Below are 24633 nucleotides of genomic sequence, written 5' to 3' on the forward strand. Positions count from 1 at the left end.
GGGTCGACGGAAAGGAAAAAACGTGCCTTGGGCATTGACTTTTGCTTTGCCTTGGGCTGCAGTAAAGGCCTCAGAGGCAGTTTCTATTATCATGCCCATTTTGCTTGATGAGGAAACTGAGGCTCAGTGCCCAAAGGGAAGTGATTTGCCCAAGACCACGCAGGAAGAGATGGGCAACTGAGATTTGAACCAAGGCCCGGCAAAGGAGGGACTCTTGGGGCGGGACGGCGGCTCCTTGACTTCCCTCTCTCCAGCCCTGCTGGGGTACCACATTTGTCTCGTTGGCGGCCGGGCTTATCACGGGCCCACTCCGTGCAGCCCTCTCCACCTCCTGGCTGCCAGCGTCCCGCCCTGTCCCCTCCCAGCCCCAAGGGAGGAGGGGAGAAGAAGAGAGAGAAGGGGGGCCGGGGAGGTCCGGCTTTATAAAGGCGCTAGAACCGCGCTGCCAGCCAGACCCTGCCGCCGGGATCCCAGCGCTGCCCGTCGCGCACGTGACCGCGCCGCCCCCAGCTCCCCGGCTGCGTGAGTTGAGGCGCGTCCCTGTATCGCCCCCCAACCTCCACCCCAGACCCTCGTCGAGTCGCATGGTCTACTGAACCTGGGATGGGGAGGAGAACCGATGGAGGAGGGTGCCGAGATGGGGAGCACCAGGCGGGATCATGCACGGCAGGGTTTAGGACCTGGGGGAGCAAGGCGACCCTGGAGCCCGCGGGCCGGGGGCCGCTCCCTCCGCTCCCCCCGGCGCGGGGCCCGGGAGACTGCGGGCGGCCCCTAGGAATGCGCGTGCAGCCGTTGCCATGGCAACATGCAAGCCCGCGCCTGCCCTCGGCCAAGGATAAGGGAGGCTGAGGGGGCGGGGGCTGGTCCCCCGGAGGTCCAAACCCGTCACGCGGAGGTTGCACGAGGGAACTGAGGACACCCCTACCCCGGCCTCAAATCCTCTTGGAGCTAGAGTGCAAGTCGCTTCCCCTCTCTGAGCCTCAGTTTCCCCATCTGCCAACTGGAGGCAATATTATTGGTTGCAAGTTCCCCGAAGAGCTATCTCCAAGAGTATCGGTCCAGGCCAGCCCCTTCTCCTGGTGGGATGTCCGAGGAGGGGGCTTTAGCGGCCCGGATGACCCCCGCGACCCTCCACCCCAGGCCTGCTCGCCATGGCCCTTTTCGGGGCCTTCTTCCTAGCGCTGCTGGCAGGCGCTTATGCGGAGCTCCCGGGCTGCAAAATGCGCATCACTTCCAAGGCGTTGGAGCTAGGTAAGGGCGCGGGGGCGAGCGGCAAAGGGCTGCGGTGGGGTCGCCCCAGCAGCGGGCGCCCGCGCTAAGGGTCTCACTGTTGCCTCAGTGAAGCAGGAGGGGTTGCGCTTTCTGGAGCAAGAGCTGGAGACCATCACCATTCCGGACCTGCGGGGCAGCGAGGGCCATTTCTATTACAACATCTCCGAGTGAGTGGGGGGCCGGGGCGGGGTCTGGGAGGTGAAGGTGGGGCCTACGCGACACGGGAGCGGGGGTTATGAAATAGTACGCCGTCTCGGAAGATGGGATGGCTGAGTGGAATGAGCGCGAGACGAATGGAAGAGGCAGGACTTAGGAAACAGGATGGGGCCGAGGAGACCAAGGCCAAGCCAGCCAACTTAGTCTGGACCAAGCAGGTAGGCGAGGCCTAGAAAGGATAGGTGGGGCCAAGAGGAGTAAAGCAGGACCAATGGTACTGAGGCGTAGCCTAAGAGTTGAGAGGCGGAGTCAAGGAACTTAGCCAATGGATGAGAGTAGAGTCTAGGGCACCCTGCCTGGAGATGGAGGGGATCCAGCCCCAAAGTAAAGACCGGAGCCTTGGTTTAGGATGGAGTGGGGAACAGGGAATTGGGAGATGGGGCGGAGCTTAGATGATGGAGATGAAATCCAAGGAGCCAGTAAAAAGATCAGGTCAAGCAACTCCAGGATGTGGGAGGGGGTGGGTGCAAACAATAAGACTTCTAAGAGATGAGGCAGAGCTCACCTTTAGCGCCTGAGTCAGGACAAGCTAATGTGGGAGCTACCCAAATTCATCTTGGACCCTTGAGGGGCAGAGGAAGAGAATTGGTTCTGCCAAACCCAACTTCCCAGACTTGGACTAGAAGAGGGAAGGAGTTTCCCATTGTCAAGAGGGTCCCCTCTTCTTGGCCCTGGGGGATGTGAGCAGTTCCTGGTCTCCAGGCCCTTTGAGGGGTCCCGGCCCTGGGTCTGACTCTAAAGGTCCCCCGCAGGATGAAGGTCACAGAGCTGCAGATGACCTCCTCTGAGCTCAATTTTCACCCGGAGCAGGAGCTGATATTACAAATTACCAACGCCTCCTTGGGGATGCGCTTCCGGAGACAGCTGCTCTACTGGTTCTTGTGAGGATCCAGCGCCTCAGGGAGGGGGTGGGTCAGGAGGACTGGGGTGCTTAGCCTTTCTGAGTCTGTTTCTTGTACATAAGGATTGATAGGAGGGTTTGGCAGAATGTCTGGTAGACTGAAGAAGTGAAGCCTTATTAAATGAGTTATCATAATGTATGGGGGTGAAGACCCAGTTAAATTTCCAGCTGGGGTGAGCATTAACCTCCTATTGGCAGCTATGATGGGGGCTACATCAATGCCTCGGCAGAGGGCATATCCATCCACACAGCTCTGCAGCTCTCCCGGGACCCCACTGGCCAGATCAAGGTGTCCAACTTCTCCTGCCAGGCCTCTGTCTCCAGAATGCACGTGAACTTCGGGGGAACCTTCAAGTAAGCCCCATCCCCAACCCCAGTGCACCCCCTTGGAGCCGCATAGCCCATGTGCCTAGTGCAATATAAAGTGCACAGGCTTAGGAGTCAGACCATGTGTGTCCAAGTCCTGACTCCACCACTTCCTGGCTTGTGACCTTGGGCAAGTCACTGAAGCTCAGTGCTCAGTTTCCTCATCTGTAAAATGGGGATAATAGAACTCGTTTTATAAAATTGTTGTGAGGAGAATTTGAGTTAATATATGTAAAAATATTTAGTACAGTACCTGGCATATAATAACTGCTTATCTAAGTGCTAACCACTTAGAGTAATTGTGAAGGTTAGAGTGTGCAAAGCTGGACATGTAGTGAGTTTCTTAATAAATGGCAGCTCTTAATAACAAAAAATAGTAGCATAATTCTGGGTGGTGGGCTGAGAAGGCGACCTTGTGCTGCTTTGGAAGTGGTGCATTTATCATCTGATGTCAGCTTTTATTGATTCAGCAAAGTATGTGCCGGGCCCTGAGGATTCCAAAAGGAGCTCAGTGCCTCACTGGAGGGACAACACATTTGTCATCAGGGCCTCAAGAGAGGGGCCAAGTCAGGACTCTGGTGGGGGCGGGGAGTCAGAGGAGGATGATCTGGGAAGACTGCCTGGAGGAGGAAGCATCTGAGCCAGGACAGGGCAGGGAGCACTGAGGGTGAACGGGAGGGCATCAGTAAGCATATGGAAGTAGGATGCTCAGAGCAGGTTTGGGGAACTATGGTGGATTCATTTGGCTGGAAGGGGGCAAGGAGTAGGAGAGGTCTTAAAAATCAGACGTTGGGGAGACTTGGGCCTGGGTCGTAGAAAACCTCCATGAAGGAGCTGGTAATTCAGGTCAAAGCAGAGGCGTCCCTACCACCACCACCACATCTCTAGTCACTGTGATTCCTCCAGGACCCAAGGGGTAGGGGCAGGGGTTCACCTGGCCTCTTATCCCCCCACAGGAAGGTGTATGACTTCCTGTCCATGTTCATCACCTCAGGGATGCGCTTCCTCCTCAACCAGCAGGTGTGGGCAGTGGCAGGGCAGGGGGCAGCAGGGATGGGCATGGCCTCGCCTACAAGGCCCTGACTCTGCCCCACCTCCCAGATCTGCCCGGTGCTCCACCACGCTGGGATGGTGCTGCTCAACTCCCTTCTTAGCACTGTGCCTGGTGAGTTGGTGCTGGGGGACTGGGAGCTCTGGGTCAGGCCCTGGACTGGAGTCGGGATGGGGAAGAGGCTGGGGTCGAGTTGTCATGTGGCACCTCAGAGTGGGCCCCTTCCAGACTGTTCTGTCGAACAGCCCTGAGTTCAAATCTGCCCTCCACTGCCGACTTTCTTTGTGGCCTGAGGAAAGTATTCCCTTCTCTCTGAGCCTTGTTTTCTCACTTGGCTGGCAATGCCTCCCTCGTGGGGTTGCTGTGATGATTAACATATTGAGGACATCTTAGTATGTTCTTGCCGGCCATCGGGGGCCCATTGTGTTCATCGCCTGGCACTTAATAGATGCTCAGATAATGTGAATTCCTTTCTTCTAAGCCGTGTCCTCTGCCTGTGGGACAGGGAGCTTGTCCCATCACACTCCACATACAGTCAGGGATGGGGAGGAGAGGCAGGGGAGATCAACGAAGAGAAATGGGGACGCCTGGCCATTTTGCTCTTAGTGATTTGATGAAACCCCTGTAATAATAGTAATAATAATAATGGCAGCTAACATTATTAAGCACTTACTACACACCAGGCTCTAAGTGCTTTACACTTAAAACAAATCTGATCCTCATAACCGTGTGAGGAAAGTACTATTATCACCATTTTATGGATGAGGAACTGAGGCCCAGAGAGGGTAAGCATCTTGCTCAACATCACACAGCTTTGAATGACTTGAGCCTTTCCCTTAGTGCGCAGTTCTGTGGACGAGCTCGTTGGCATTGACTACTCCCTCTTGAAAGATCCTGTGGCCTCCTCTAGCAACCTGGACATGGAGTTCCGGGTGAGCTGCTAGGCTGGTGTGTTGTGACCGCTGACCTCCTAACCAGACTCCTTCTTGCTTCCTCCTCCCCTAAATTGCTGGTTTTATCTTCCTAAAGCACGGCTCTGATGAAGCCAGTCCATTAGAATGCCGTGGCTCCCTGATGCCTAGAGAATTAGGTTCAACCTCCTGTGTCTGGCCTTCCAGCCTTCTTAAATCTTATCTGGCCCAACCTTTCTAACTTTATCCTGTTTCTCTGCACCTGCTCTTTTCCCCAGATATGCTCCTCGCTTCTGACCTCAGGGCCTCTGCTAATGCTGCTCCCACTACCTTTCCCTGTCTCTCCTGAGGGAGTTGGACATAAAGCTCTATGCACATAATCTCATTTCATCTTTTTACAACCCTGAGACAGGTATTAACATTATACCCATTTCAGGGCTGTGAGACTTGCTCAGAGGGGCAAAGTCACTTGCCCAAGGTCACACAACTAGCACGTGGCCAGCTTTGCTCATAATCGTTATCCTTAGCACCTCCCGATGGAATGTAGCAGAGTTTCGGAGCACAGGTTCCAGAGCCAGAATGCTAAAGTTCAAATCTTGGCTTAACCTTTCTGTGCCTGTTTCCTAACGTTGTTATCAGGTGCCGTTGAGTCAATTCTAATCATAGTGACCCCACGTGACAAGAGTAGAACTGCCCCATAGGGTTTTTCTAGGGCATCATCTTTATGGAAGCAGATCGCCAGGTCTTTCTCCCTCGGCGCTGCTGGGTGAGTTTGAATTACCAACCTTTCAATTCGCAGCCGAGCGCTTAACCACTGCACCACCAGGGCTCCTTTGTTTCCTAATATGTAAATAGAAATAATACAGTAAGAAAACATACCTCACAGATTTGTTATATGGCTTAAAGGAACTGATCTACGTAAAGGGATTAAATAGCGCCTGGCACATAATAATTACTATGTAAACACTAGCTATGAGGCGGTGGTGGTTCAGTGGTAGAATTCTTGCCTTCCATGCGGGAGACCTAGGTTCGATTCCCAGCCAATCCAGCTCGTGCACAGCCACCATGCATCTGTCAGTGGAGACTTGCATGTTGCTGTGATGCTGAACAGGTTTCAGCTGAGCTTCCAGACTTAAGACAGGCTAGGAAGAAAGGCCTGGAGATCTACTTCTAAAAATCAGCTGGTGAAAACCCTATGGATCCCAACAGTCCAGTTTATAAGCAATCATGGGAACGGTGCAGGACTGGGCAGTGTTTTGTTCTGTTGTGCATGGGGTCACTATGAGTTGAGAGCCGACTCCATGGAAGCCAACAACAGTTGTTATTATTGCCATCCAGCTTTCCAGATCCACTCAAGCACCTTCTCTTTTGTAAAATCTGTCCTGATCGACCCTCCAGTGGGCTGGAATTGCTCCCTTGCAGCACCCCAGCTGCCCTTCTTTTGATGCCTTTTAAGAGATGTATTTGCAGATCTCTCAAGGGCAGCACCTGGGTCCGAACCCCGTCACTCCCCATAGTACCTGGGACAGGGCTGGGAGACACCTGCCGTCAGTCTGTGTACTGAGCCAGTCTGCCTTGACCCTGACCCCCAACCCCAGGGGGCCTTCTTCCCTTTGGCCGAGAGGAACTGGAGCCTGCCCAACCGGGCAGTGGAGCCCCAGCTGCAGGAGGAGGAGCGGATGGTGTATGTGGCTATCTCGGAGTTCTTCTTCGACTCTGCCATGGAGAGCTACTTCCGGGCGGGAGCTCTGCAGCTGTCACTGGTGGGGGACAAGGTACACTAGGGCCCGTACGGGGGGTGGGCAAGAGAGGGCCAGTGACAGAGCTCCTGATGACTTTGTCTCACCCCCATTCCCTGTCTAGGTGCCCCACGATCTGGACATGCTGCTGCGGGCCACCTACTTTGGGAGCATCATCCTGCTGGTGAGCAGTGGTGGGAGGTAGGGATGTGGTGGGGGGCACACCACCTAGACCCCAGGGGAGGGGACCAGTGAGGGTGCAGGCGCTGGCCCCAGCAGCAGCCAAGGAGTAGACAGAAGACCTAGCCTCTTGCCCATGGCCAAGTCTCCTCACCGCTAAGCTGTTTCCAAAGTCTGTTTAGGTGGAATACTACTTCCTGTCCTGTCTCCCTCACGGAGCCGCGGTGAGAACCCGGGCTTAAATAATGACTACATATTCTTTTGGGTTATTTTCCGTTGCATAGTGAGGGGCATGGGAGTTAAGCATTTAAAAAGAAGTATTTCAGTTATCGTGAAAGGACGTGTCCTGGGTTCAATGTGGTAAATGATGGAGCTGGGATTTGAACCTGTGTGATCCCAGGTCACGCTGGGTGTGATGTAGATTAAATCAATTCGCGCCAAGCCATTAGAATAGCGCCTGGTACAGAGTTAAGTGCTCAGTGAACACTAACTGCTGTTATTATCACTGTCATCATCCTCATCAAACTTACGGCTAAGCGATTAAGAGCATGGACTCTGGTGCCAGACTGCCTGGATTGGAATCCCAGCTAATAACGACATAGCCTTGGACAAGTTACTTAATCTCTCTGTGCCTCAGCTTCTGTAAAATGGGGATGATAACTGTACCTGCCTCATAGAGTTACTGTGAGTCTTAAAGAAGTAACATGGGAAGTGTTTAGAATCATGTTTAGTGAAGCCTAAGCACTTGATTAACATTAGCTATTAGGATTCCTACACTGCCTGGGGAAGAAAGAGCACAGCAGTTTAGAAAAAAAGAGACATAGCCACGGGCTGAGATATTTCATGCAAAGAGGCTGTCCCTGAGGCATCTGGATTGGAGACGGATCTTGAGTGGTGAGAACATAGGAGAGCAAAAACAGAAGGAACGAGACATTCCTAGAAGGTCTACAATGCAGACAAAGGCACGGGGACTGCAGGCAGATCTGGGAAGGTTCTGGAAGCTAGACGAGGCTTCACATTGGTCAAGGCCTGTGCTCACAGACGGCAGAGGCTGCATCACCCCCTCCTCCCAGGGGGGCTCATGAGGGAACAGATCTGGGATCTGACTCGCCTGCCCTGCTCTGTCCCCAGAGCCCGGCAGTGATCGACTCCCCGATGAAGCTGGAGCTGCGGGTCACAGTGCCACCACGCTGCACCATCAAACCCTCTGGCACCACCATCTCCATCACTGCTAGCATTACCATCGCCCTGGTCCCGCCCAACCAGCCTGAGGTCCAGCTGTCCAGCATGACCATGGTGCGGCTGCCAGAGTGGGGGCTGCCGAGGGTCAGGGAGAAGTGGGCTGTGTACCCCTCCAGTCAGTAACACCCCTCCCCACTTACCCACAGGATGCCCGGCTCAGCGCCAAGATAGCACTCAAGGGGAAGGCGCTGCGCACGCACCTGGACTTGCGCAAGTAAGCAGATACCCTGGGCAAGCCCTTGCCCTCTCTGAGCCTCCGTGTCTGCAGGATAGTCACACCTGCCCAACAGAATCACGGAACTAAGATGCAATCATACCTATACGTCACTGGAGAGCTGGGCCTTTCTGTTACTGCATACTGAGGGCTTTATTAAAGCATGACTTCTTTGCATTCTCTCAAAACTCCAAAGCCAGGCGGCACAGGTATTGAGAGATGAGCAAGTGGCCCAGTGAGGGTAAATGACATACCTGCAGCCATGTAGCTAGTGCCTGGGAACCAGAACCTGCAAGAACTTGGGTTTTGGCAGAAACCTCAGCACAACTTAGCAGCCTAGTGACCTTGAGGCAAGTCACATAATCTTTCTAAGCCTCATTTTCTTTATCTGTTAAATACAGGTATAAATAGCATCTACTTCCTAGGGCTGTGGTGTCCAATATGATGAACATCAGCCACTATTATAACTAAATAGCTCCTCGGTTGCACTAGCCACACTTCAATTGCTTAATAGCCACCGGTGGCTAAAAACCAAACCAAATCAATTGCCGTCGAATCAAGTCTGACCCATGGCAACCCTGTGTGTGTCGTCTGAGTACACCCGTGCTCCATAGGGTTTTCCATGGCTGTGTTTTCAGAAGTAGATCGCCAGGCCTTTCTTCCAAGGTGCCTCTGGGTGGATTCGAACCACCTAGTGGCTACCATATTGGAATAGTGCAGATACAGAACGTTTCACAGAAAGTTCTATTGGACAACACATCTCTAGGGAGTTAGAGTAAACACCGTAAGGTTTGGTAAGTAAAAATAAACAACACATACAAAGCTATCAGCAGAAGAATGGCATACAGGAAATGCTGAACAAATAAATGGTAGCTAAAAGAGGAAAAAAAAAAGGCCCAAAGAGAGAGAGAGAAACACCTCACTAAGGATCCACACCTGGAAAGTGGCAGCGCCACCTGGAAAGGCGTATAGATAGGACATCCCAGACTGACACTCAGGGGTCTGTGGTAGGTGGGCCTGGGTGGCCTGAGGAAGGGGCGCTGGCCCACTGGGCACTTCTTTACTCCTGCAGGTTCCGAATCTACTCGAACCAGTCTGCATTCGAGTCACTGGCAGTGAGTAGGGAATCGTGGGGCGGCCGGGGCTGGGGGCTGGGGTCAGGGGTGGGCAGCTAAGGCCAGCCCACCCCCCACTCTCTGCCCTGACTACACCCTTCCTTCCCAGCTGATCCCTTTGCAGGACCCCCTGAAGACCATGCTGCAGATTGGGGTGATGCCGCTGCTCAACAGTAGGGTTGGGGTGTGAGGAGGGAGGAGGAAGGGGAGCTGGGCTGGGTAGGCACAGACTGAGCCCGCTGCTCCCACCCACAGAGCATACCTTGCGTGGGGTGCAGATCCCACTGCCCGAGGGCATCAACTTTGTGCGGGAGGTGGTGACGAACCATGCGGTGAGTGGGGGAAAGGGGAAGGAGGGCAGAGCTGCCCCTCCCTCTGCAGCTCACCAGTGCTCTTGCCCTCCAGGACTCCTCCCTTCTCAGTTGCCTCCTCCCATTTTAATCCTACACCAGCCACCTCCAGTCCTTTGCACAGGCCATGCCCTCTCCTCGGAACAATCTTCCCTGATTCCACCCCTAGCTCCTACTGATACTTCAGGTCTTAGCTAAGAGGTCTCTTCCTCCAGGAAGGCCTCCGTGACTCCCACAGGCTGTGCTTCTTCAGCCTCTATTTCAGCACCTTCACATACTGCTGTGCTGCCCCACTCCCCTACCAGACTGAGACCCCCTCTCTGACTTGCTGCACAGGGCTTCCTCACCATTGGGGCTGACCTCCATTTTGCCAAGGGGCTGCACGACGTGATTGAGAAATACCACCGGCCCGCCGACGCAAGTGAGCCCCAGGCATCCAGTGTCCCTCCAACCTCTATGGCAGCTGCCTGAGCCCTCTGACCTTCCCCTGGGAACTGCCATTCAGGACTCCGACCCCTCTCACTCCTCCCTCTGCCCGCCCACCACACAGCCTATAGTAGCCCCTTTAACCCCTGGTGCCATGGAGAAGACAGGGTTTTAAGCTGTCCCGATTTAATTCCATAATTACAGCCAATCCATCAATTACAGTCCGTCCACCCCACCCCCCAGGGGCCCTCCAGAATTCAGCGGGTTCCTGGGGTGGAATCAGTGCATTAGAAGGCATTTGTTAAGCAGGGAAGGGAGGCGGGCCCCCCAAGTCAGGGTCTACTGCAGGAATAAAGTGCTAACTACCCCGGGTTGTCTACATGAGGTGCTGTGCCCCTCTGGGATGCTCAGGGCCTGGGAAGGAGGGTGGTTTGTGGAGGCAGGGGCCTGCCCCCAGAGGCGTGTGTGTAAAGGAGGCCCTCTCTCCTAGGGGAGGGGCTGGGAGGGCTGGATCAGGCAGTGGGGGGCTGGTCCCTGAGGTCATCAGTATGGCTTCTTGTTCAGGAAGCGGGAGAACATGGTGAAGGCAGCCTGGGGCTTGTCGGTGGGGACCATGTGTCCAGCGCCCTGAGGAGCAAAGCATTGTGGAGATTCTGACCTCCACCATCCCTCCCCTTGTAGCCCCTCGCCCCTGGCTGCTGCCTTCATCCCACTGGATCCCTCAGGCCAGCGAGCTTCCCCTCCCCCAGCCCTTCCCCAGACCCCTGTACTCAAGCCCCCTATCCTCCTCACGCCTCTGAAAAAACTTGCCCTTCTAGGGGCCAGATGGTAGCCCTGTAAGGGAAGGAGGCTGGAAGGAAAGACAGGGAGGGGGTCTGCCCTTGCCCTCTCTCCCCAGCTGGCCCAGGCAGGCCAGGTCCTACCTTGACGGTGAGAAAGGCCATGTGGGAGAACTCCTTCACGAAGCCAGCAATCTGCTCCCCGCTGTCCCCATAGCCCACTAACCAGGGCCGCCGCTGCACCTCTATCTGCCCACGAGGAAAGCGCTTATCAGTCTGCAGCAGCCCCATCTTCCCTGCTCACGGCTGCATTTGAGGCCGCAGGGGCTGGAACTGCTCTCCAGGTTGCCCTCGACTGGCTGGATCCAAGCAACCAGCCCCACCTAGGCCCCCGAGCCATGACCCCGACCCCCAGCCTTCCCCAGGACTGGAAATCTCTGTCTTACCTTCTGGTTTAGAGAATCCACAAACCACTCATCCCCCATGAAATTGCAGGCCATGTCTACATCTCCATTGTATATCAAGATCCGGTATTTCTGGAGCAGGACGGGGACAAATGGGGTTTGAGAACAAGCCCATGACTTCCCCAGTTAAAGTCCCTCCCCCCAGGGGATTCAAGGGACCCAGCTAAATAGCACAAACACGTCTAACACTCTATTAGTTGCTTTACCTATTTTGTCTCCATTTTACAGATGGTGAAACTGAGGCTCAAGATAGTTAAGAAACTTGCCCAGGGACACATGGCTAGGAAAGGGACTTGTGCCCAGGCAACCTGACTCCAGAGCCCATGCTCTTAACCACTGTGCGGTACAGATCCTGGGTCTAACCTGGCTCTGCTAGTGCCTCGTAGGCGACCTTGGACACGGCCCTCTCCCACCCTGGACCTCCATTTGCCCGTTTGTAACACAAACTGATTGGCTCTCCTCACCCTGAAGACTACTTAGCTGATGCAGACTGCTCAGGCTCCTCCAGCAGAGCAGCAGGGCACAGACCGGGTTCAAATTATGAAACTACCAACCGCAGAACCTCGGGCAAGTGACTTCCCCTCTTGGGGTCTCAGGGTCCCCAGCTGTCCCGAGGGGGGCTGTGAAGGGGCCCTGCCTTGCCCTGCTGCTCCAGGATCCTGTGGCTGCTGGTGGACCCAACTGTGCTGCCCCCACTCACCTGTGAGCTGAGCAGCTTGAGGTACTGGGTGTTCATGGTTTGGTAGATGCGGCGGTACTGCACATTCACCAGGAGGCTGCCGGAAGCACGTGGGTAGGGCCCCAGGAGGACCAGGAGGGGGAAGAAAGTCAACTGACTGAATTTCCTCTCCCATCCCAAGCTTCAGCCTCAGAGGCATGCAGCTGGGTTTCAGTGCCCTCTTTGGGCATTTCACCTCTCCTAGATGGGGGCTGGAGTTCAGCGATCCTTAACCCACCCCCATTTAGAAATGTGTAGGGACATTTTGGGTTGTCACAGTAACTGGGGACCTGTTGCCAAATTAAACCTGTTGCCATCAAGTTGATTGTGGCTCATAGCGACCCTACAGGACAGAATAGAACTGCCCCATAGGATTTCCAAGGGGCAGCTGGTGGATTTGAACCGCTGACCTCTTGGTTAGCAGCCAAGCTCTTAACCACTGCACCACCAGGGCTCCATAACTGGGGAAGCACCTAGCATTTTGTGCCTAGGGGGGTATGAGAGTCACAGGAGAGTGGCATGTGGGCACCAACCAATCAGAGTGGCCCCTGTTGTGCCAGGTATCACCCCTTTACTTGCTGGCTCAAAGGTGATCTGGGGTAGGAGCTCAGGGGGGCTTGGGGCAGTGTCTGTTTATTAATACTACAGAAGTAATCAATATTTTACTAACTGATATTGCCATTTCAGAAAAAACTGGCTGAAAATCAATCAAGTCAGGGGTCTGGGACGTTCAACATCCTTTACAACAACAAATGTCACACCCTGAACCCCCCAACACTAGCCAGAGTATCCCCGGAATCTTTCTGATGCCCACGAGCCCCGCTGGCCTGCCACTCCCAGGCCAGCACAGCCCCGGAGCCTCACTTGCACAGGTCCCACTGGGGCAGCTGGTCGGGGATGTGCAGGGCCTTCTGCACGTAAGGGTTATTGAGGTAGGTGGACAGGGCTGTGCTGTTGATGCAGGGGGGGTTCAGGCGTGTCCTACCTCCAGATTGCAGCAGTACCTGCGGGCACAGATAGGGTCAGAGCCTTCACTCTCCTGCGCTGGCCCACCCCTCGCCCCACCTGGGGAGGAAGCCCATGCACGTGCACACCTGATGCCACGTCCGCTTGAGTGGGAGGCGAGTGAAGATGTTGCCCAAATCATGGACCACCATGGTGTTCTTCTCGTATCTGCAGGGGAGGTGGGGACATGGGTGTCCGAGCCTCCAGATGTGGCTGGGGTGGGCCCGAGGGGCACAGGGCAGGTCCTACCTGATATGGCCAGGCACTCCCCCGGCACAGGGGGCATAGAGGTTGTAGATGTTGAGGCCAGATTGCCCCACGATGCGGGACACTTCGTTAAGCTGCAATGAGACACGAAGCTGCCATACTTTGCAGATCCCTGGCCTCTCCATGACCTCACCAACGTGTCCCCAAGATTCAACTCTCTCACACTCCACCTATTGTCATTCCCCTTCCTCCACTTTTTTCATAGGTAGGGAAACTGAGGCTCAGTGGAAGGAATTGGCCAGCCCTGAGTCCAAAACCCAGCCCCACTACTTCCTAGCATTGGAACTTGGAGCAAGTGACTTCAACATTCTTCGCCTCAGTTTCCTCATCTGGAAAATTGGACAGTAAGCTCTTTCTTGAAGGAGAATCCTAAAGATTATGTATAGTCTGCATGGATCCGGTTTAGCACAGTGCCTGGCATACCGCAGATGTCCCTTCCCCCTCACAGGGGTGAGAGGATTGTCCCAAAAAGTCATAGCTAGTAGTGCCGGTGGGAACACACACGTCACGACTCCCAGAGAGCACCTGATGGCTGAAAGGTGCAGGACAGGAAAGCAATGGGGGATGGGGACAGGGAGTCCCCAAGGAGGAGACGGGGTCCCCTACCCAGGATGAGGGGTGGCAGGGCTGACACAGAACCTCACCTGGGTCACGCATTCTGGGTCTTTGTTGTCATAGAAGTTACACTTGTTTTCAGAGCAGCAGTGGGTCTGGACAGAAGACCAGAGACTATTGGAAACCGGAGTGAAAAGTGCTTAGGCCCCCAGTGGGCAGAGAAGGTGAACATCCCAGCTCCTCCCTCCAACCCCAGTCAGGACCTGATCCCAGGGGACTAGAAATACATCACAGGGTGTGGTATGTAGGTGACCAAACTTAGCTTCCAAGGACCTGCCCTGGGCCATGCAGCCAGCCTTCCTTCCAAATCAAAACCAAACCAGCTGCTGTTGAGTCAATTCTGACTCATAGTGACCCTACAGAACCTAGTGGAATTATCCCCACCCCCGCACGCCCTCCAGGGTTTCCAAGGCTGTAAATCTTTATGGAAGCAGATTGCCACATCTTCTCGGGGGTGGCTGGCGGGTTCAAATAGCTGACCTTTCAGTTAGCAGTCGAATGCTTTAACCACTACGCCACCAGGGCTCCTTTAGTCCTCCTTAGTCCCTTCTGATCTCTCTTCATTGGCCTTTCAGCACCAAAACCTTCCAGCAACCCCAGCCCCCACCTCCTGCTCATAAACCAGGGCAAGGTCCTGGGTTTTCAGGGTCAGACCTGAGAGCTCACAATCAGCCCCACCCTGGAGACTGCCCAACTGCCCCTCTCCCATACCTGTTCCCCAGGAGACCGTGGTAGTAGGCGAAATAGACCAGGGAGTTGTCGTTCTGCTCATAGGAGGAGAGTCCATTGCCCACAGCCAGCCCCTGTGAAACACCCAAGGGTGTTCAGTTCATCTGGAGGGTGAGGAGGAGGAGAAGCCTCCCTTGCTGGACCTACACTTAGACCTTTAGCAATCTGGAAGCTGAAACCCAGCATGGTTTTTAGGGGTGGGCAAGGTCACTTAATATAAAGAACAGAACTTTGGGCCTTATAGGTATTAGTGAGCTTCCTGTCGTAGGAGACAGGTCAGTTAGTGGCAGGGATGTTATGAAGGAGACTGGATTGGATGGGAGGAGGGGTTTGACCTTTCTGACCTTGCTAATTGCAAGGCTATGATCACCACTGCCTCCCACCCCTCCCACAGCTGCCCTGCACCTGCAGGTTCAAGCTGGGGTCCTGCATGACCAACACCGCCAGGGTGGGGATGTAGACGCCGCCATAGCTCTCTCCTGTCAGGAAAAGCTCGTTGTCCTTGTACTCCGGAAAGAGGCAGAAGAAATCTTTAAGGGCCTCATAATTGCTCTGAGCAACCTGGGGAAGGCAAGACAGAGGGAATCAAAAGACTGGTATTTGAGCAGGAAGGAACATCAGAAATGAGATCAACCCACCCTGTTTGTGCAAGAGGAAGTGACTTGGCCAAAACCATACTACATAGCTTGTGGCAGAGCCAACAATGGACTCCAAGGCCACATGTTCTCCCCCTATCACGCCATCTTAGAGAGCCAAGAAGGCTGGGGCAGCTGGTGGGTACCAAACTCACTTCAGTGTCGTTGGTCACATAATACTTGTCATCAGAGTAGGAGAAGCCCACCCCGGCTGGGGACTCGAGGTACAACATGTTGGCAATCTACAGGAGAGGAGAAAACCAGCTGGAGATGTTCTGCACCCCATCTAGTTCCCCAGACACTCCCACTCCCCATCGGACCCACAGCCCCAGCTGTACCAGGTTCCAAGAATAGGGGTTGTACTGCAGGGTAACACCATCTGGCTGGATCTGAGGAGGAAAGAGATGGCTGAGTAAGTCCCAAGGGCAACTGGGTGGAGGGAAGGGGCACCATGCTAGGTAGGCACTTTATACGAGAACAGAAGCCCTGAGTGGTCAAACCAATTGTGCAGATGAAGAAACGGAGGCTCAGGAAGAAGGGAAGATCTTTGGAAAAATCACAAAGCCCTTTGCGCCCTCTTCCCGATCCTTTTCCTTTGAGAACTGCCACCACCCTTTCCCTTTCCCGGGTTATTGGAAGAGGGGGCTGCTTTCCACTCACCAGGAAGGGGCCATGCTCTGTGAGGAACCCACCGAGGGAGCTGCAGCCTGGCCCTCCGTTGAGCCACAGCACCACAGGGCTGCTCTTGGGATCCTTCTGGGCCTCCACAAACCTGGGATGAGGGTCAGGGTGGGGTCATTGCAGGTGGAGGGGCCCTTTTGAGTTCTCTCCGCTCCCAGGAGCTCTCAGGAATCTTCAGAATCAACCCCCACCTGTCATCTCCCTCGGTGGTACATCTCAGTGCCCCCCAAACCCGCCCTGGAATGTAGGGCCGCCAACCAGTAATGCAGGCGCTTGGAGCCGGAGCCGTGGAGGTAGCCGGAGTATTGGCGGAAACTCGGCTGCTTGGCGAGCCCGGGGAGGAACTGGATCTCGTCCTGCTGGGGAGCTGCCTCGCTTCGGGGCACCCAGGACAGGAGCAGCAGCAGTAGGGACGGCAGGGATAGCGCAGCTCTGAACATCTGCGGGAGGAAAAAGCGGGCGCCAACAGTTTACTAGCTCCCTCCCTTGCTCCTCCGCGCTTCCGTATAGCCGCCCTGGGGAGGACCTGGCGGCGCCTTGGCGACGGAAGCCTTGGTCCCAGACCCAGCTCCCCACCCGCTGAGCCTCCTCCGCCGCGCACGGACAGGCGACTCAGGGATCCCTTCCAGCCTCCGGACTCCCCTCACCTCTGCTCCCCCACGTCTTTACTCTCCAAGAGGCGCCTGGCGAGTAGAAGTCATACGTACTTGTCACGTGAACTCAGGTGCCACGTGACAGACAGCCTTCACGGGCCCTCCTTTGGTCTCCGCTGGCCTCGGGGGCGGTGGCGGAGGCGGTCCACGCCCGGTCAGGGTCGATGGGCTTCGCGGGTCGTACCTCGGGAGATAGCATGACCCAGGTGTGGACAGCCAGGTTCCCCCAGCCTTCTGGGGGCCCCGTTCTCGGCTGCATGGCTGAGCCAGCGGCGCTAGGACCCCTAGCCAGAGCCCCGGGGACAGGGATCTGGGGGGAAATACCCTACATGGTGCCCCCGAGGTCACCAGCTGAGCCAGTAGCCCAAAATAGCTCCCGGCGGACTCCGGCGCTGCTCCTGCCTGAGAGATGGCTTCTGCCTCCGACACCGTGGAGTTGGGTGCGCCTTGGGGACCCGGGCGCCCCGAGCCCGCTCCCACCCGCTTCCACCGGGTGCACGGTGCCCACATCCGCGTGGACCCTTCCGGGACGCGGGCCACTCGCGTGGAGAGCTTCGCCCACGGCGTGTGCTTTAGTCGCGAGCCGCTGGCCCCAGGCCAGGTGTTCCTGGTCGAGATCGAGGAGAAGGAGCTGGGCTGGTGCGGGCACCTGCGCCTCGGCCTGACTGCTCTGGACCCCGACAGCCTGCCTGCGGTGCCCGAGTTCTCGCTGCCCGACCTGGTCAGCCTCGGCCACACCTGGGTCTTCGCTATCACGCGCCACCACAACCGCGTGCCCCCCGAGGGCCACCCGGAGGCTGAGGCCATGTTCCCCAGCCGATCCCCGGCCCTCCTGGAGGAACCCTATCTGTGCATTGAGCAGTTTCGCATTCCCCGGGACCGGCTGGTGGGCCGCAGCCGGCCGGGGCTCTACAGTCACCTACTGGACCAGCTCTATGAGCTAAACGTGCTGCCTCCGACCGCGCGCCGAAGCCGCCTGGGCGTCCTGTTCTGCCCGCGCCCCGATGGCACGGCCGACATGCACATCGTCATTAACGGCGAGGACATGGGCCCTAGCGCCCGGGGGCTGCCAGCCACCCAGCCCCTCTACGCAGTGGTGGACGTGTTTGCCTCCACCAAGAGCTTGCGCCTGGTCCAGCTGGAGTATGGCTGTAGGTATCCCGCCCCCTGGGCAGCGACCCCTCCAGGCCCAGTGTGTGGGCGGGATCCTGCTAGGACTCCCTAGCCAGCTAACTCGACCTTGGTTCAGCATTAATTTAAAAGTCACGGAATCTGTCTTCAGATTCCTCCTCTGCTTGTGAGCTTGGACAAGTCACTCCCCTGCTCTGGGCCTCAGTTTACTCATCTTGGCTGTGATTGATAGGATACCCTGCAAGTTCCCTTTTGGCTTTGGGAATAGTTTCTTTATTATTATTATTATTATTGTGCTTTAGATGAAGGTTTACAGAACAAACTAGCTTTTCATTAAACAATTAGTACACATACTGTTTTGTGACATTGGTTACCAAGCCGACAACATGTCAACACTCCCTTCTTGACCTTGGGTTCCCCATTACCAGCTTTCCTGTCCCCTCCTGTCTTCTAGTCCTTACCCCTGGGCTGGGTGTGCCCCTTTAGTCTCATTTTGTTTTATGGGCCTGTCTAATCTTTGGCTGAAGGGTGAACCTCAGGAGTGACTTCATTACTGAGCTAAGAGGGTGTCCGGGGGCCATACTCTCGGGGTTTCTCCAGTCTCTGTCGGGCCTGTACGTCTGGTCTCTGTGAGTTAGAATTTTGTTCTACATTTTTCTCCAGCTCTGTCCAGGACCCTCTATTGTGATCCCAGTCAGGGCAGTGAGTGGTGGTAGCCAGGCATTTAGTTGTGCTGGACTCAGTCTGACGGAGTCTGTGATAGTTGTGGTTTTGGTAATATTTTCTGTATTAATCTATGGCAGGGATTCTGAGCTGATTTCAGATCCTGGGCCTCTTTGAGAATGTGTGCTCTTATTAGAAAAATACTCATAGATTTGGGTAGACCAGTTTAGAGGATTCACAGATCCCAGACTGAGAGCTTCTTAATCCTGAGGTCTGGTGCACTGCAGTCCTGTGAAGCCCTTAACTGACACCTCTGATCTCATTGCATGAATTCAGTGAACTTGAACGCAGTCTGTGTGGAGTGGGTGCTGGAGGCTGGTGCTGCAGAGGTTAACCAGACACAACCCCTGGCAGCTGCTCGGTTGAGGGGCAGACAGGGCACTAAGTGTTGTAATAGAAACCCAATGCAACACCGAGTTCGCTGGGAAAGGTGCTTATCTCAGCCATGTTAACAGCCCATGAAGTAGGCTGGACTTGGAGAGCAGAGGGACTTGTCCAAGCTAACACCAAAGTAGAGGCCAAGACCTCCATCTTCTGGGACTCAGCCTCAGACCCACCCTCCAGTTCCGTTTCCCCTCTTTTCCCAGTGCCATCCCTGCAGACTCTGTGCCGCCTCGTGATCCAGAGGAGTGTGGTGCACCGGCTGGCCATTGATGGGCTCCACCTGCCAAAAGGATTGAAGGATTTCTGCAAGTTCGAGTGAAGGCCTGCAGTCGCCAGGACCAGGGCCACAGAGCATGTGCTGGCCCTAGAGTGCGGCTTGTCCGCAGCTGGCCACGTGGCTGCCGGCCAGGGCCAGAAATAAACAGCCAATGCTGACACGCTGATCATTGGAGGGTCTCCTTGCTCCTGCAGCTGGTGAGGGGCACTTCCTTTAGGATCACTACTGGTCAGCAGGTCAGAGCAAGAGTATTTTAGAGGTCATGGAGCCCAGTGGGAGCCCTGGTGGTGCAGTGTTTAAGAATTCAGCTGCTAACCAAAAGACTGGCAGTTTGAATCCACCAGCTGCTCCTTGGAAACCCTATGTGGCAGTTCTGTTCTGTCCTATAGGGTCACTATGAGTCAGAATCAACTCGAGGGCAATGGGGTTTTTTTTTTTTTTTTTTGTTTGTTTGTTTTTTTTTTGAGCCTAGTGGTTCTTAGCCTGGCTACTCACTGGAGTCACTGCAATACTTAAAGAGTGCCAATGCCATGGGCATCAGGGCTTCTTGTGCAATTTGTCAGGGGATTCAAACCGAACCAAACCCACTGCTGTTTAGTTGATTCTGACTCATAGCAACCCTGTACAACAGAGTAGAACTGCCCCATTGGGTTTCCAAAGAGCAGCTGGTGAATTGGAACTGCTGACCGTTTGGTTAGCAGCCAAATGCTTAACCATTGCCTCACCAGGGCTCCATTGGGGGATTAGGCCTGGACTTTTTTTTAAAGCTCTGCTGGAGTTTCTAATGTACAGCCAGGGTAGAAAAGCATTTCCCTAGAACAGGTCTTCAGCCTGGATCCGACCCTGGGATTCTGATTTAACTGGTCTGGGATGAGGCTGGGCATCAGGATTTTTAAAAGCTCCCCAAGAGATTCTAACATGCAGCCTAGGCTGAGAACCAGTGCCCTAGCCCAATTATTTTGCAGATGGGAAACTGAGGCCCACAGATGGAAGTGTATTTGCCCCAGATCACACAGCAAATGAACGAATGCAGAGATGCACAGTGCTCCTTCTCTCACACTACAGGGCACAAAGCACTAGACTTCTTTATTTGTATCTGCTCATTTGCTTCCATACTAACGATTTCATTTAATCCTCACAACTCCTGGTGAGGTAGTGGGCAGAGTCGCCACCCACACTTGACAGGTGAGGATATCCAGGTGACTTGCCCAAGGTAAGGGCAAGAACCTAGAACACCCAGTTCCTGGACCAGTGCTCTTTCAACCCCGTCCTATTGTCATAGACGGGCTCTAGAATGAACAAGTCAGTGCTATGAGGTAGGTTCCAGGTGTAAAGGGGAGGGACTGTGAGGTGAGGTTCTAGAAGGGTAGAGAGGGTAGGACAAAAGGCACATGACTGTTCCTTCACAGCCAGGGGCCTTGGGGTGGCCATGTCCTACTTCATGTCTCCACAAACTCATCTGGGTCTTCTGCCTTCTGGCCAAGGTGAGAGAGGGGCTCCTGGAACTGAAGGGGGTACACCTTCCCCCTGAGAAGCTGCTTTCTGGCTCTGGGGAGGTGGGGGTTCTGCTGGGCATCTTTGGGCTGGCCCTGGAACCAATTCTCTTAGAAGAAAAGCCTTTCCAAAAATCCTTACCAGTAGCTGCCCACTTGCTCATTCATTCATTCAACACTTCTCCATCACCTACTCAGTGTTCAGCGCGGGGGGTATGGATAACACCTAGTCCCCAACCTCAAGGTGGCCCTCTTGAGCTGCTCTTAACTGCTCCTGCTCCCAATGCTCCACCCTTATGCCCTGCCCCTCAGGGCCTCCTCAAGGAGTACAAGAATAACATTCCATCTCATTCCTATCTCTGCAGGTGGGGCTGCTGCTCCGGGCTTGTCCCTTGGCCTCTGTAGCCCTGCAGAGCCAGTGGTGGTGGCCCCTGGTGGGCTGGGCCCGTTGAGCCAGAAAGCTGAGCGGCTGACACCTGTTGCCCAGGCCTGGGGCTCCGCCCTAGCCATGCCAGAAGCCAGGGGCTGCCCTGACGGGGCTAGCTGGGAGCCACTGCCGCGGAAGGAGTACAGCCAATACTGCCACAAACTCTCCACCATGAGGCAGCCGGAGAGCTTGGGCTGGGAGGATGGCTGTTCCAGAGGCCGAGCACCCCAGCTGGGTGGCCCCAGCCGGCCCAGGCCCCTGCTGCTGTGCAGGGTGTCACCAGGGGTTCTGCAGGTACCCTCTGAGGCAGGGGGGCAGGAGGCCGGCTCACAGCCCAACATCTGCATCCTAACCTTGGCCATGATGATTGCTGGCATCCCCACCGTGCCCGTCCCAGGCCTGCGGGAAGAGGACCTGATCCGGGCAGCTCAAGCTTTCATGATGGCCTATCCAGAGCCAGAGGGAGCTGTGGAAGGGATGCGGTGGGAACAGGTGCCCGCCCATACGGCCTCTGGGCAGATGCCCCTAGTGAGACCCAGGAGGGGCCCGCCTCCTGGCTCCTGCTTGTAGCTGGATGAAATAGCACCAGACACATAGGGTGGCTTTCTGTATGGTTTTTGGGGGTGCCTATGGCAATGATGGGGATAGGGTGATTGTTTGAGCCACTTTGACCAGTCCTTCGTGAGAGCCCAGACCCCAGGAAGTTTCTCCAGATACTGCTAGGCCAGGAGATAGGTCTTATCAGTAGTTATAAGTAAAATTACTTGAGGTATAGGAGGCCTTGCTTGGAGACTGGAGGCTTTTATATCATTTTTGGAAACTCAATCAAAAGGTCTCATACTAAGTCCTGAGCTAGGCTATGTGAACTTCCTTCTTCTCTTAAATTTCCCAGCCTGTTGAGGGCGGATGATGGGACTGCAGGCAAGGAAGGAAAACGAGCACTTATTTGAGTACCCACTGGGCATCAGACCCAGTATATGCCCACTCTCCTTTGAACCTAACGACCCTGCGGGGATCCCCATTTTTACAGATGAACAAATTGAGGCTTAAAGAGGTGACTTGCCTGAGGTCCCTTAGCTAGTAAAGGGCTGAACCAGGACACAAAAATCAGGCCAAGGAATAACCAGGACTTGCATGTAGTGTCTGACTCCTAAGCTTATATTCTTTCCAGGATATACCCTAAACAAAAAAAAAAACGTAAGAGTTGGAATGTGCAGTATCCAACTTTAATGACCCCAGCATGGGGAAGGGAGAGAAATACTGGGAGCCTGGCTGGGCCACCTCCCGAGGGCCCTCTTCCTCTGAGGGAAGGCTTCTAGGCCCACTCTCTCTTGGGAAATGGGTCAGAGGAGTCACCTCATGACCTGGGAAGTTGTAAAACCAAGCCCAGCCTTCAACCTCACCACCCAGTGTCCTATCTCGTCTTAGTGCAGAGGTTGTCTGTCTTTAAGACCCTCCAGTGGAGAATGGTTTTTACCTTCTGAAAGATTTGTAGGTAGCAGGCTGCAGTCACGAAGACCCTTGTCCTTCCTTTCCTGGAAGAGGGCCCACAGAAATACAGCCAGGGGTGTGTGAGTGTGTGTGTGAGTGTGTGTGAGAGTGTGTGTGTGTGTGAGAGTGTGTGTGTGAGTGTGTGTGTGTGTGTGTGTGTGTGTGTGTGTGTGTGTGTGTGTGTGGAGGGAGGACGTGAGCATGCACACGTGCATGAACATGTCTGGGCGCTGAGGGTGGTCAGAGTTGGACCTGCTCATAAGGGCCGATCCAGCTGTCGGCGAGTTCCCGCAGGGTGTTGTACCGCCGCTCAAACTCCTCTTGGCTGCAGTGCTGCAAGAGCCGCCTCACCTCCTCAGTGAGAAAAGCCACTACCAGGCGCTTTTCCAGCATCTCGCTCCACTGGCTGCCCAGGATGCCTTCTAGACTAGCGGCGCAGCCTGCCTCCCACTGAGCCGGCAGCATGTCAGGCTGTAGCACCTGGCGACGGGCACTGAGCATGGCGAGGATGTGGCGGCAGGGCAGGTGGAAGGCCTGGTTGAAGTAGCAGCTGCAGCTGGCAGGGGGCTGGGGCTGCACCCTGTGGGTGTCCTCCAGGATCTGTATGTTCACCTTTTCTGAGCCAGAGCCAATGAGGTGCACAGACTTCTGGACGACAGCAAACTCGCCCAGGCAGAGCTGTGCGGCTGGCTCCGTGCAGATGGCATTAAGGGAGTGCTGGATGCGGGATTCTACCAGCTGTACTACGTGAGGGCTTTTGGGGGTGGTGTCTGAGGGGGCAGGACTGTTCTGGGGGCTCAGACACAGGCTGAAGCTTGCCCTGTCTCCAGAGTTCTGCTGCATGTATTGGAGCAGAGAGGCCATGCCTTGTTCCACACATGGGGTGGTGCTGAAGAACTGGCTGAGGGTGCGGGTGGTGACCTCCAGGCCCTGGAAGTAGAGGCTGCTCTCAGCGCGGCTCCGCCAGCGGTGGGCCAGCCAGATGCGGTCATTCAGCAGCCAGTGTGAGTAGAGCTCGGGCAGCTGGGCCGGGGGGATGCAGCTATTCAGGAGTGCATGCAACTTCCTCAGGTTGCCAGTGGTGGCCGAGCACATCGTGCTCTGCAGGGAGGTCAGGAGCACCCTCTCCACTGGCCGCTCAAGGCACAGTTGATAGAACTTTCCCTGGAGGAACTTACAGATGTGGAAGGCTGAGAGCAGGACCTCAGCAGCAGGGAACTCCATGGCCAGAGTAGGCAGCGGGAGGAAGTGGGGATCCACTAGGATGGTACAGACTCTCTCCCATGCTGGGTTAAACTTCTTGAACACCTGAAACATCTGGGTCAGGCCTTCAGCATCCTCCTTGGCAGGGATGGCAAAGTAGACTGCCCGGGCAAGGGGACCCTCCAGCCGCACCTGTGGTCCATCCACCAGGAAGGTGTACAGTACCTTGCCTATTGGATTATAGGTCCGGTGGATAAATAAGATCTCGGGGAACTGGGCAAAGATGCCCTGCATAGAGCAGCTCTGGTAGTTGAGGATCTCTACCTGGGAAGTCTTACTAAGCTGGTACAGCAGCATGTGTGGGGTTGGGTCCTTAATTGGGGGCTCAATCAGCATGGTCAGGGCCATGGGGGAGACGGGGAGTGTCTATCTGTTGAGGTCAAAATGCTCTGCCCCTGAGGCTACTGTCCAGAGATTCTCAGTCTTTCAAGCTCTAACTAAGTCTAGGCTTGAGGCTGGACTGTAGTCTTAAGATCTTGTTCCAAACATGGGCCTACAGAGAGGAAGAGAGGTTTAAGGAATCAGTGGGGACTTGGAGATTCAAGTATTCATCCAGCCAATATTTATTGAACACTTACTGTGTGTCAGCACTGTTCTGGGGGAAGATATGCAATAAACATGTAAACAAACAAGGATATATCAGATAATGAAGGTTACAAAGACCATAACTCTAGCTAACAGGCCAGACAGTAAGGTGGGGGAGGGAGGAAGACATTAGCTTAGGTAGTCAGGGAAGGCATCTCTAGAGGGAAAGAGATGACACGGGAGCTGAGACCTAAATTATAAGCAGCCAGCCACGGAAAGATTTGGCTCCATGGAATTTAAATGGATATGAAGGCCAGAGCTGCATACGGCCTTAAAAATATATAGCATTTTAAGTATTTGTATAGCACTTTATATTTACAACATGCTTTT

The 24633-nt window shown here is 54.9% G+C and overlaps 5 protein-coding genes across 11 annotated transcripts; 3 read left to right on the plus strand and 2 right to left on the minus strand.

The window, feature by feature from the left end:
* Positions 1 to 245: 245 nt before the first annotated feature.
* Positions 246 to 10236, plus strand: PLTP (phospholipid transfer protein). 6 transcript variants are annotated; one of them, XM_004370554.2, is made up of 16 exons: positions 246 to 522; positions 1141 to 1251; positions 1340 to 1439; positions 2241 to 2369; positions 2588 to 2743; positions 3712 to 3775; positions 3857 to 3920; positions 4647 to 4738; positions 6316 to 6492; positions 6581 to 6640; positions 7768 to 7932; positions 8025 to 8092; positions 9165 to 9207; positions 9317 to 9380; positions 9463 to 9539; positions 9894 to 10236. In XM_004370554.2, the coding sequence occupies exons 2-16, from the start codon at positions 1152 to 1154 to the stop codon at positions 10026 to 10028; spliced, it is 1494 nt and encodes a 497-aa protein (XP_004370611.1). In that variant the 5' UTR covers positions 246 to 522; positions 1141 to 1151; the 3' UTR covers positions 10029 to 10236. The 6 variants fall into 6 exon arrangements, with proteins under 6 accessions (XP_004370611.1, XP_023580164.1, XP_023580142.1 ...); XM_023724396.1 differs by lacking the exon at positions 2588 to 2743; XM_023724374.1 differs by having other exon boundaries at positions 9463 to 10012.
* A 70-nt stretch (positions 10237 to 10306) lies between these two features.
* Positions 10307 to 16570, minus strand: CTSA (cathepsin A). The gene is made up of 15 exons (XM_004391228.3): positions 16524 to 16570; positions 16135 to 16316; positions 15856 to 15967; positions 15534 to 15584; positions 15351 to 15437; positions 14966 to 15121; positions 14543 to 14634; positions 13861 to 13945; positions 13199 to 13290; positions 13039 to 13117; positions 12809 to 12948; positions 11927 to 12002; positions 11209 to 11298; positions 10907 to 11011; positions 10307 to 10610 (listed from the first exon to the last, which is right to left on the minus strand). The coding sequence occupies exons 2-15, from the start codon at positions 16314 to 16316 to the stop codon at positions 10527 to 10529; spliced, it is 1431 nt and encodes a 476-aa protein (XP_004391285.2). The 5' UTR covers positions 16524 to 16570; the 3' UTR covers positions 10307 to 10526.
* A 204-nt stretch (positions 16571 to 16774) lies between these two features.
* Positions 16775 to 19389, plus strand: NEURL2 (neuralized E3 ubiquitin protein ligase 2). 2 transcript variants are annotated; one of them, XM_004370291.2, is made up of 2 exons: positions 16775 to 17680; positions 18971 to 19389. In XM_004370291.2, the coding sequence occupies exons 1-2, from the start codon at positions 16939 to 16941 to the stop codon at positions 19084 to 19086; spliced, it is 858 nt and encodes a 285-aa protein (XP_004370348.1). In that variant the 5' UTR covers positions 16775 to 16938; the 3' UTR covers positions 19087 to 19389. The 2 variants fall into 2 exon arrangements, with proteins under 2 accessions (XP_004370348.1, XP_023597531.1); XM_023741763.1 differs by having other exon boundaries at positions 16939 to 17680; positions 18948 to 19125.
* Positions 19390 to 20473: 1084 nt separating this feature from the next.
* Positions 20474 to 21554, plus strand: SPATA25 (spermatogenesis associated 25). Its single transcript, XM_004370292.1, has 2 exons — positions 20474 to 20528; positions 20903 to 21554. Exons 1-2 carry the CDS (start codon positions 20474 to 20476, stop codon positions 21532 to 21534), a joined length of 687 nt encoding a protein of 228 aa, XP_004370349.1. The 3' UTR covers positions 21535 to 21554.
* Positions 21555 to 22695: 1141 nt separating this feature from the next.
* On the minus strand, positions 22696 to 24409 carry ZSWIM1 (zinc finger SWIM-type containing 1). Its single transcript, XM_004370293.3, has one exon. It carries the CDS (start codon positions 24064 to 24066, stop codon positions 22696 to 22698), a length of 1371 nt encoding a protein of 456 aa, XP_004370350.1. The 5' UTR covers positions 24067 to 24409.
* Between the last annotated feature and the right edge of the window lie 224 nt (positions 24410 to 24633).

Source organism: Trichechus manatus, unplaced genomic scaffold (genome assembly GCF_000243295.1).
Source record: "Trichechus manatus latirostris isolate Lorelei unplaced genomic scaffold, TriManLat1.0 scaffold00008, whole genome shotgun sequence".
NCBI classification, from domain to species: domain Eukaryota; kingdom Metazoa; phylum Chordata; class Mammalia; order Sirenia; family Trichechidae; genus Trichechus; species Trichechus manatus.

What these genes read in the sequence shown, in the direction of transcription:
- PLTP (XM_023724374.1), top strand. Translation starts at nt 1,152, where the DNA reads ATGGCCCTTTTCGGGGCCTTCTTCCTAGCGCTGCTGGCAGGCGCTTAT. An exon ending in TTCCAAGGCGTTGGAGCTAG is followed by an intron (nt 1,252 to 1,339) that starts GTAAGGGCGCGG and finishes CTGTTGCCTCAG; the next exon opens with TGAAGCAGGAGGGGTTGCGC. An exon ending in GGTGATGCCGCTGCTCAACA is followed by an intron (nt 9,381 to 9,462) that starts GTAGGGTTGGGG and finishes TCCCACCCACAG; the next exon opens with AGCATACCTTGCGTGGGGTG.
- CTSA (XM_004391228.3), bottom strand. Translation starts at nt 16,316, where the DNA reads ATGTTCAGAGCTGCGCTATCCCTGCCGTCCCTACTGCTGCTGCTCCTG. An exon ending in TCAAGCGGACGTGGCATCAG is followed by an intron (nt 12,949 to 13,038) that starts GTGTGCACGTGC and finishes CTGTGCCCGCAG; the next exon opens with GTACTGCTGCAATCTGGAGG. An exon ending in CCCCAGTGGGACCTGTGCAA is followed by an intron (nt 12,003 to 12,808) that starts GTGAGGCTCCGG and finishes TGCTTCCGGCAG; the next exon opens with CCTCCTGGTGAATGTGCAGT.
- NEURL2 (XM_004370291.2), top strand. Translation starts at nt 16,939, where the DNA reads ATGGCTTCTGCCTCCGACACCGTGGAGTTGGGTGCGCCTTGGGGACCC. An exon ending in GGTCCAGCTGGAGTATGGCT is followed by an intron (nt 17,681 to 18,970) that starts GTAGGTATCCCG and finishes CTCTTTTCCCAG; the next exon opens with TGCCATCCCTGCAGACTCTG.
- SPATA25 (XM_004370292.1), top strand. Translation starts at nt 20,474, where the DNA reads ATGTCCTACTTCATGTCTCCACAAACTCATCTGGGTCTTCTGCCTTCT. An exon ending in TCTTCTGCCTTCTGGCCAAG is followed by an intron (nt 20,529 to 20,902) that starts GTGAGAGAGGGG and finishes CTATCTCTGCAG; the next exon opens with GTGGGGCTGCTGCTCCGGGC.
- ZSWIM1 (XM_004370293.3), bottom strand. Translation starts at nt 24,066, where the DNA reads ATGGCCCTGACCATGCTGATTGAGCCCCCAATTAAGGACCCAACCCCA.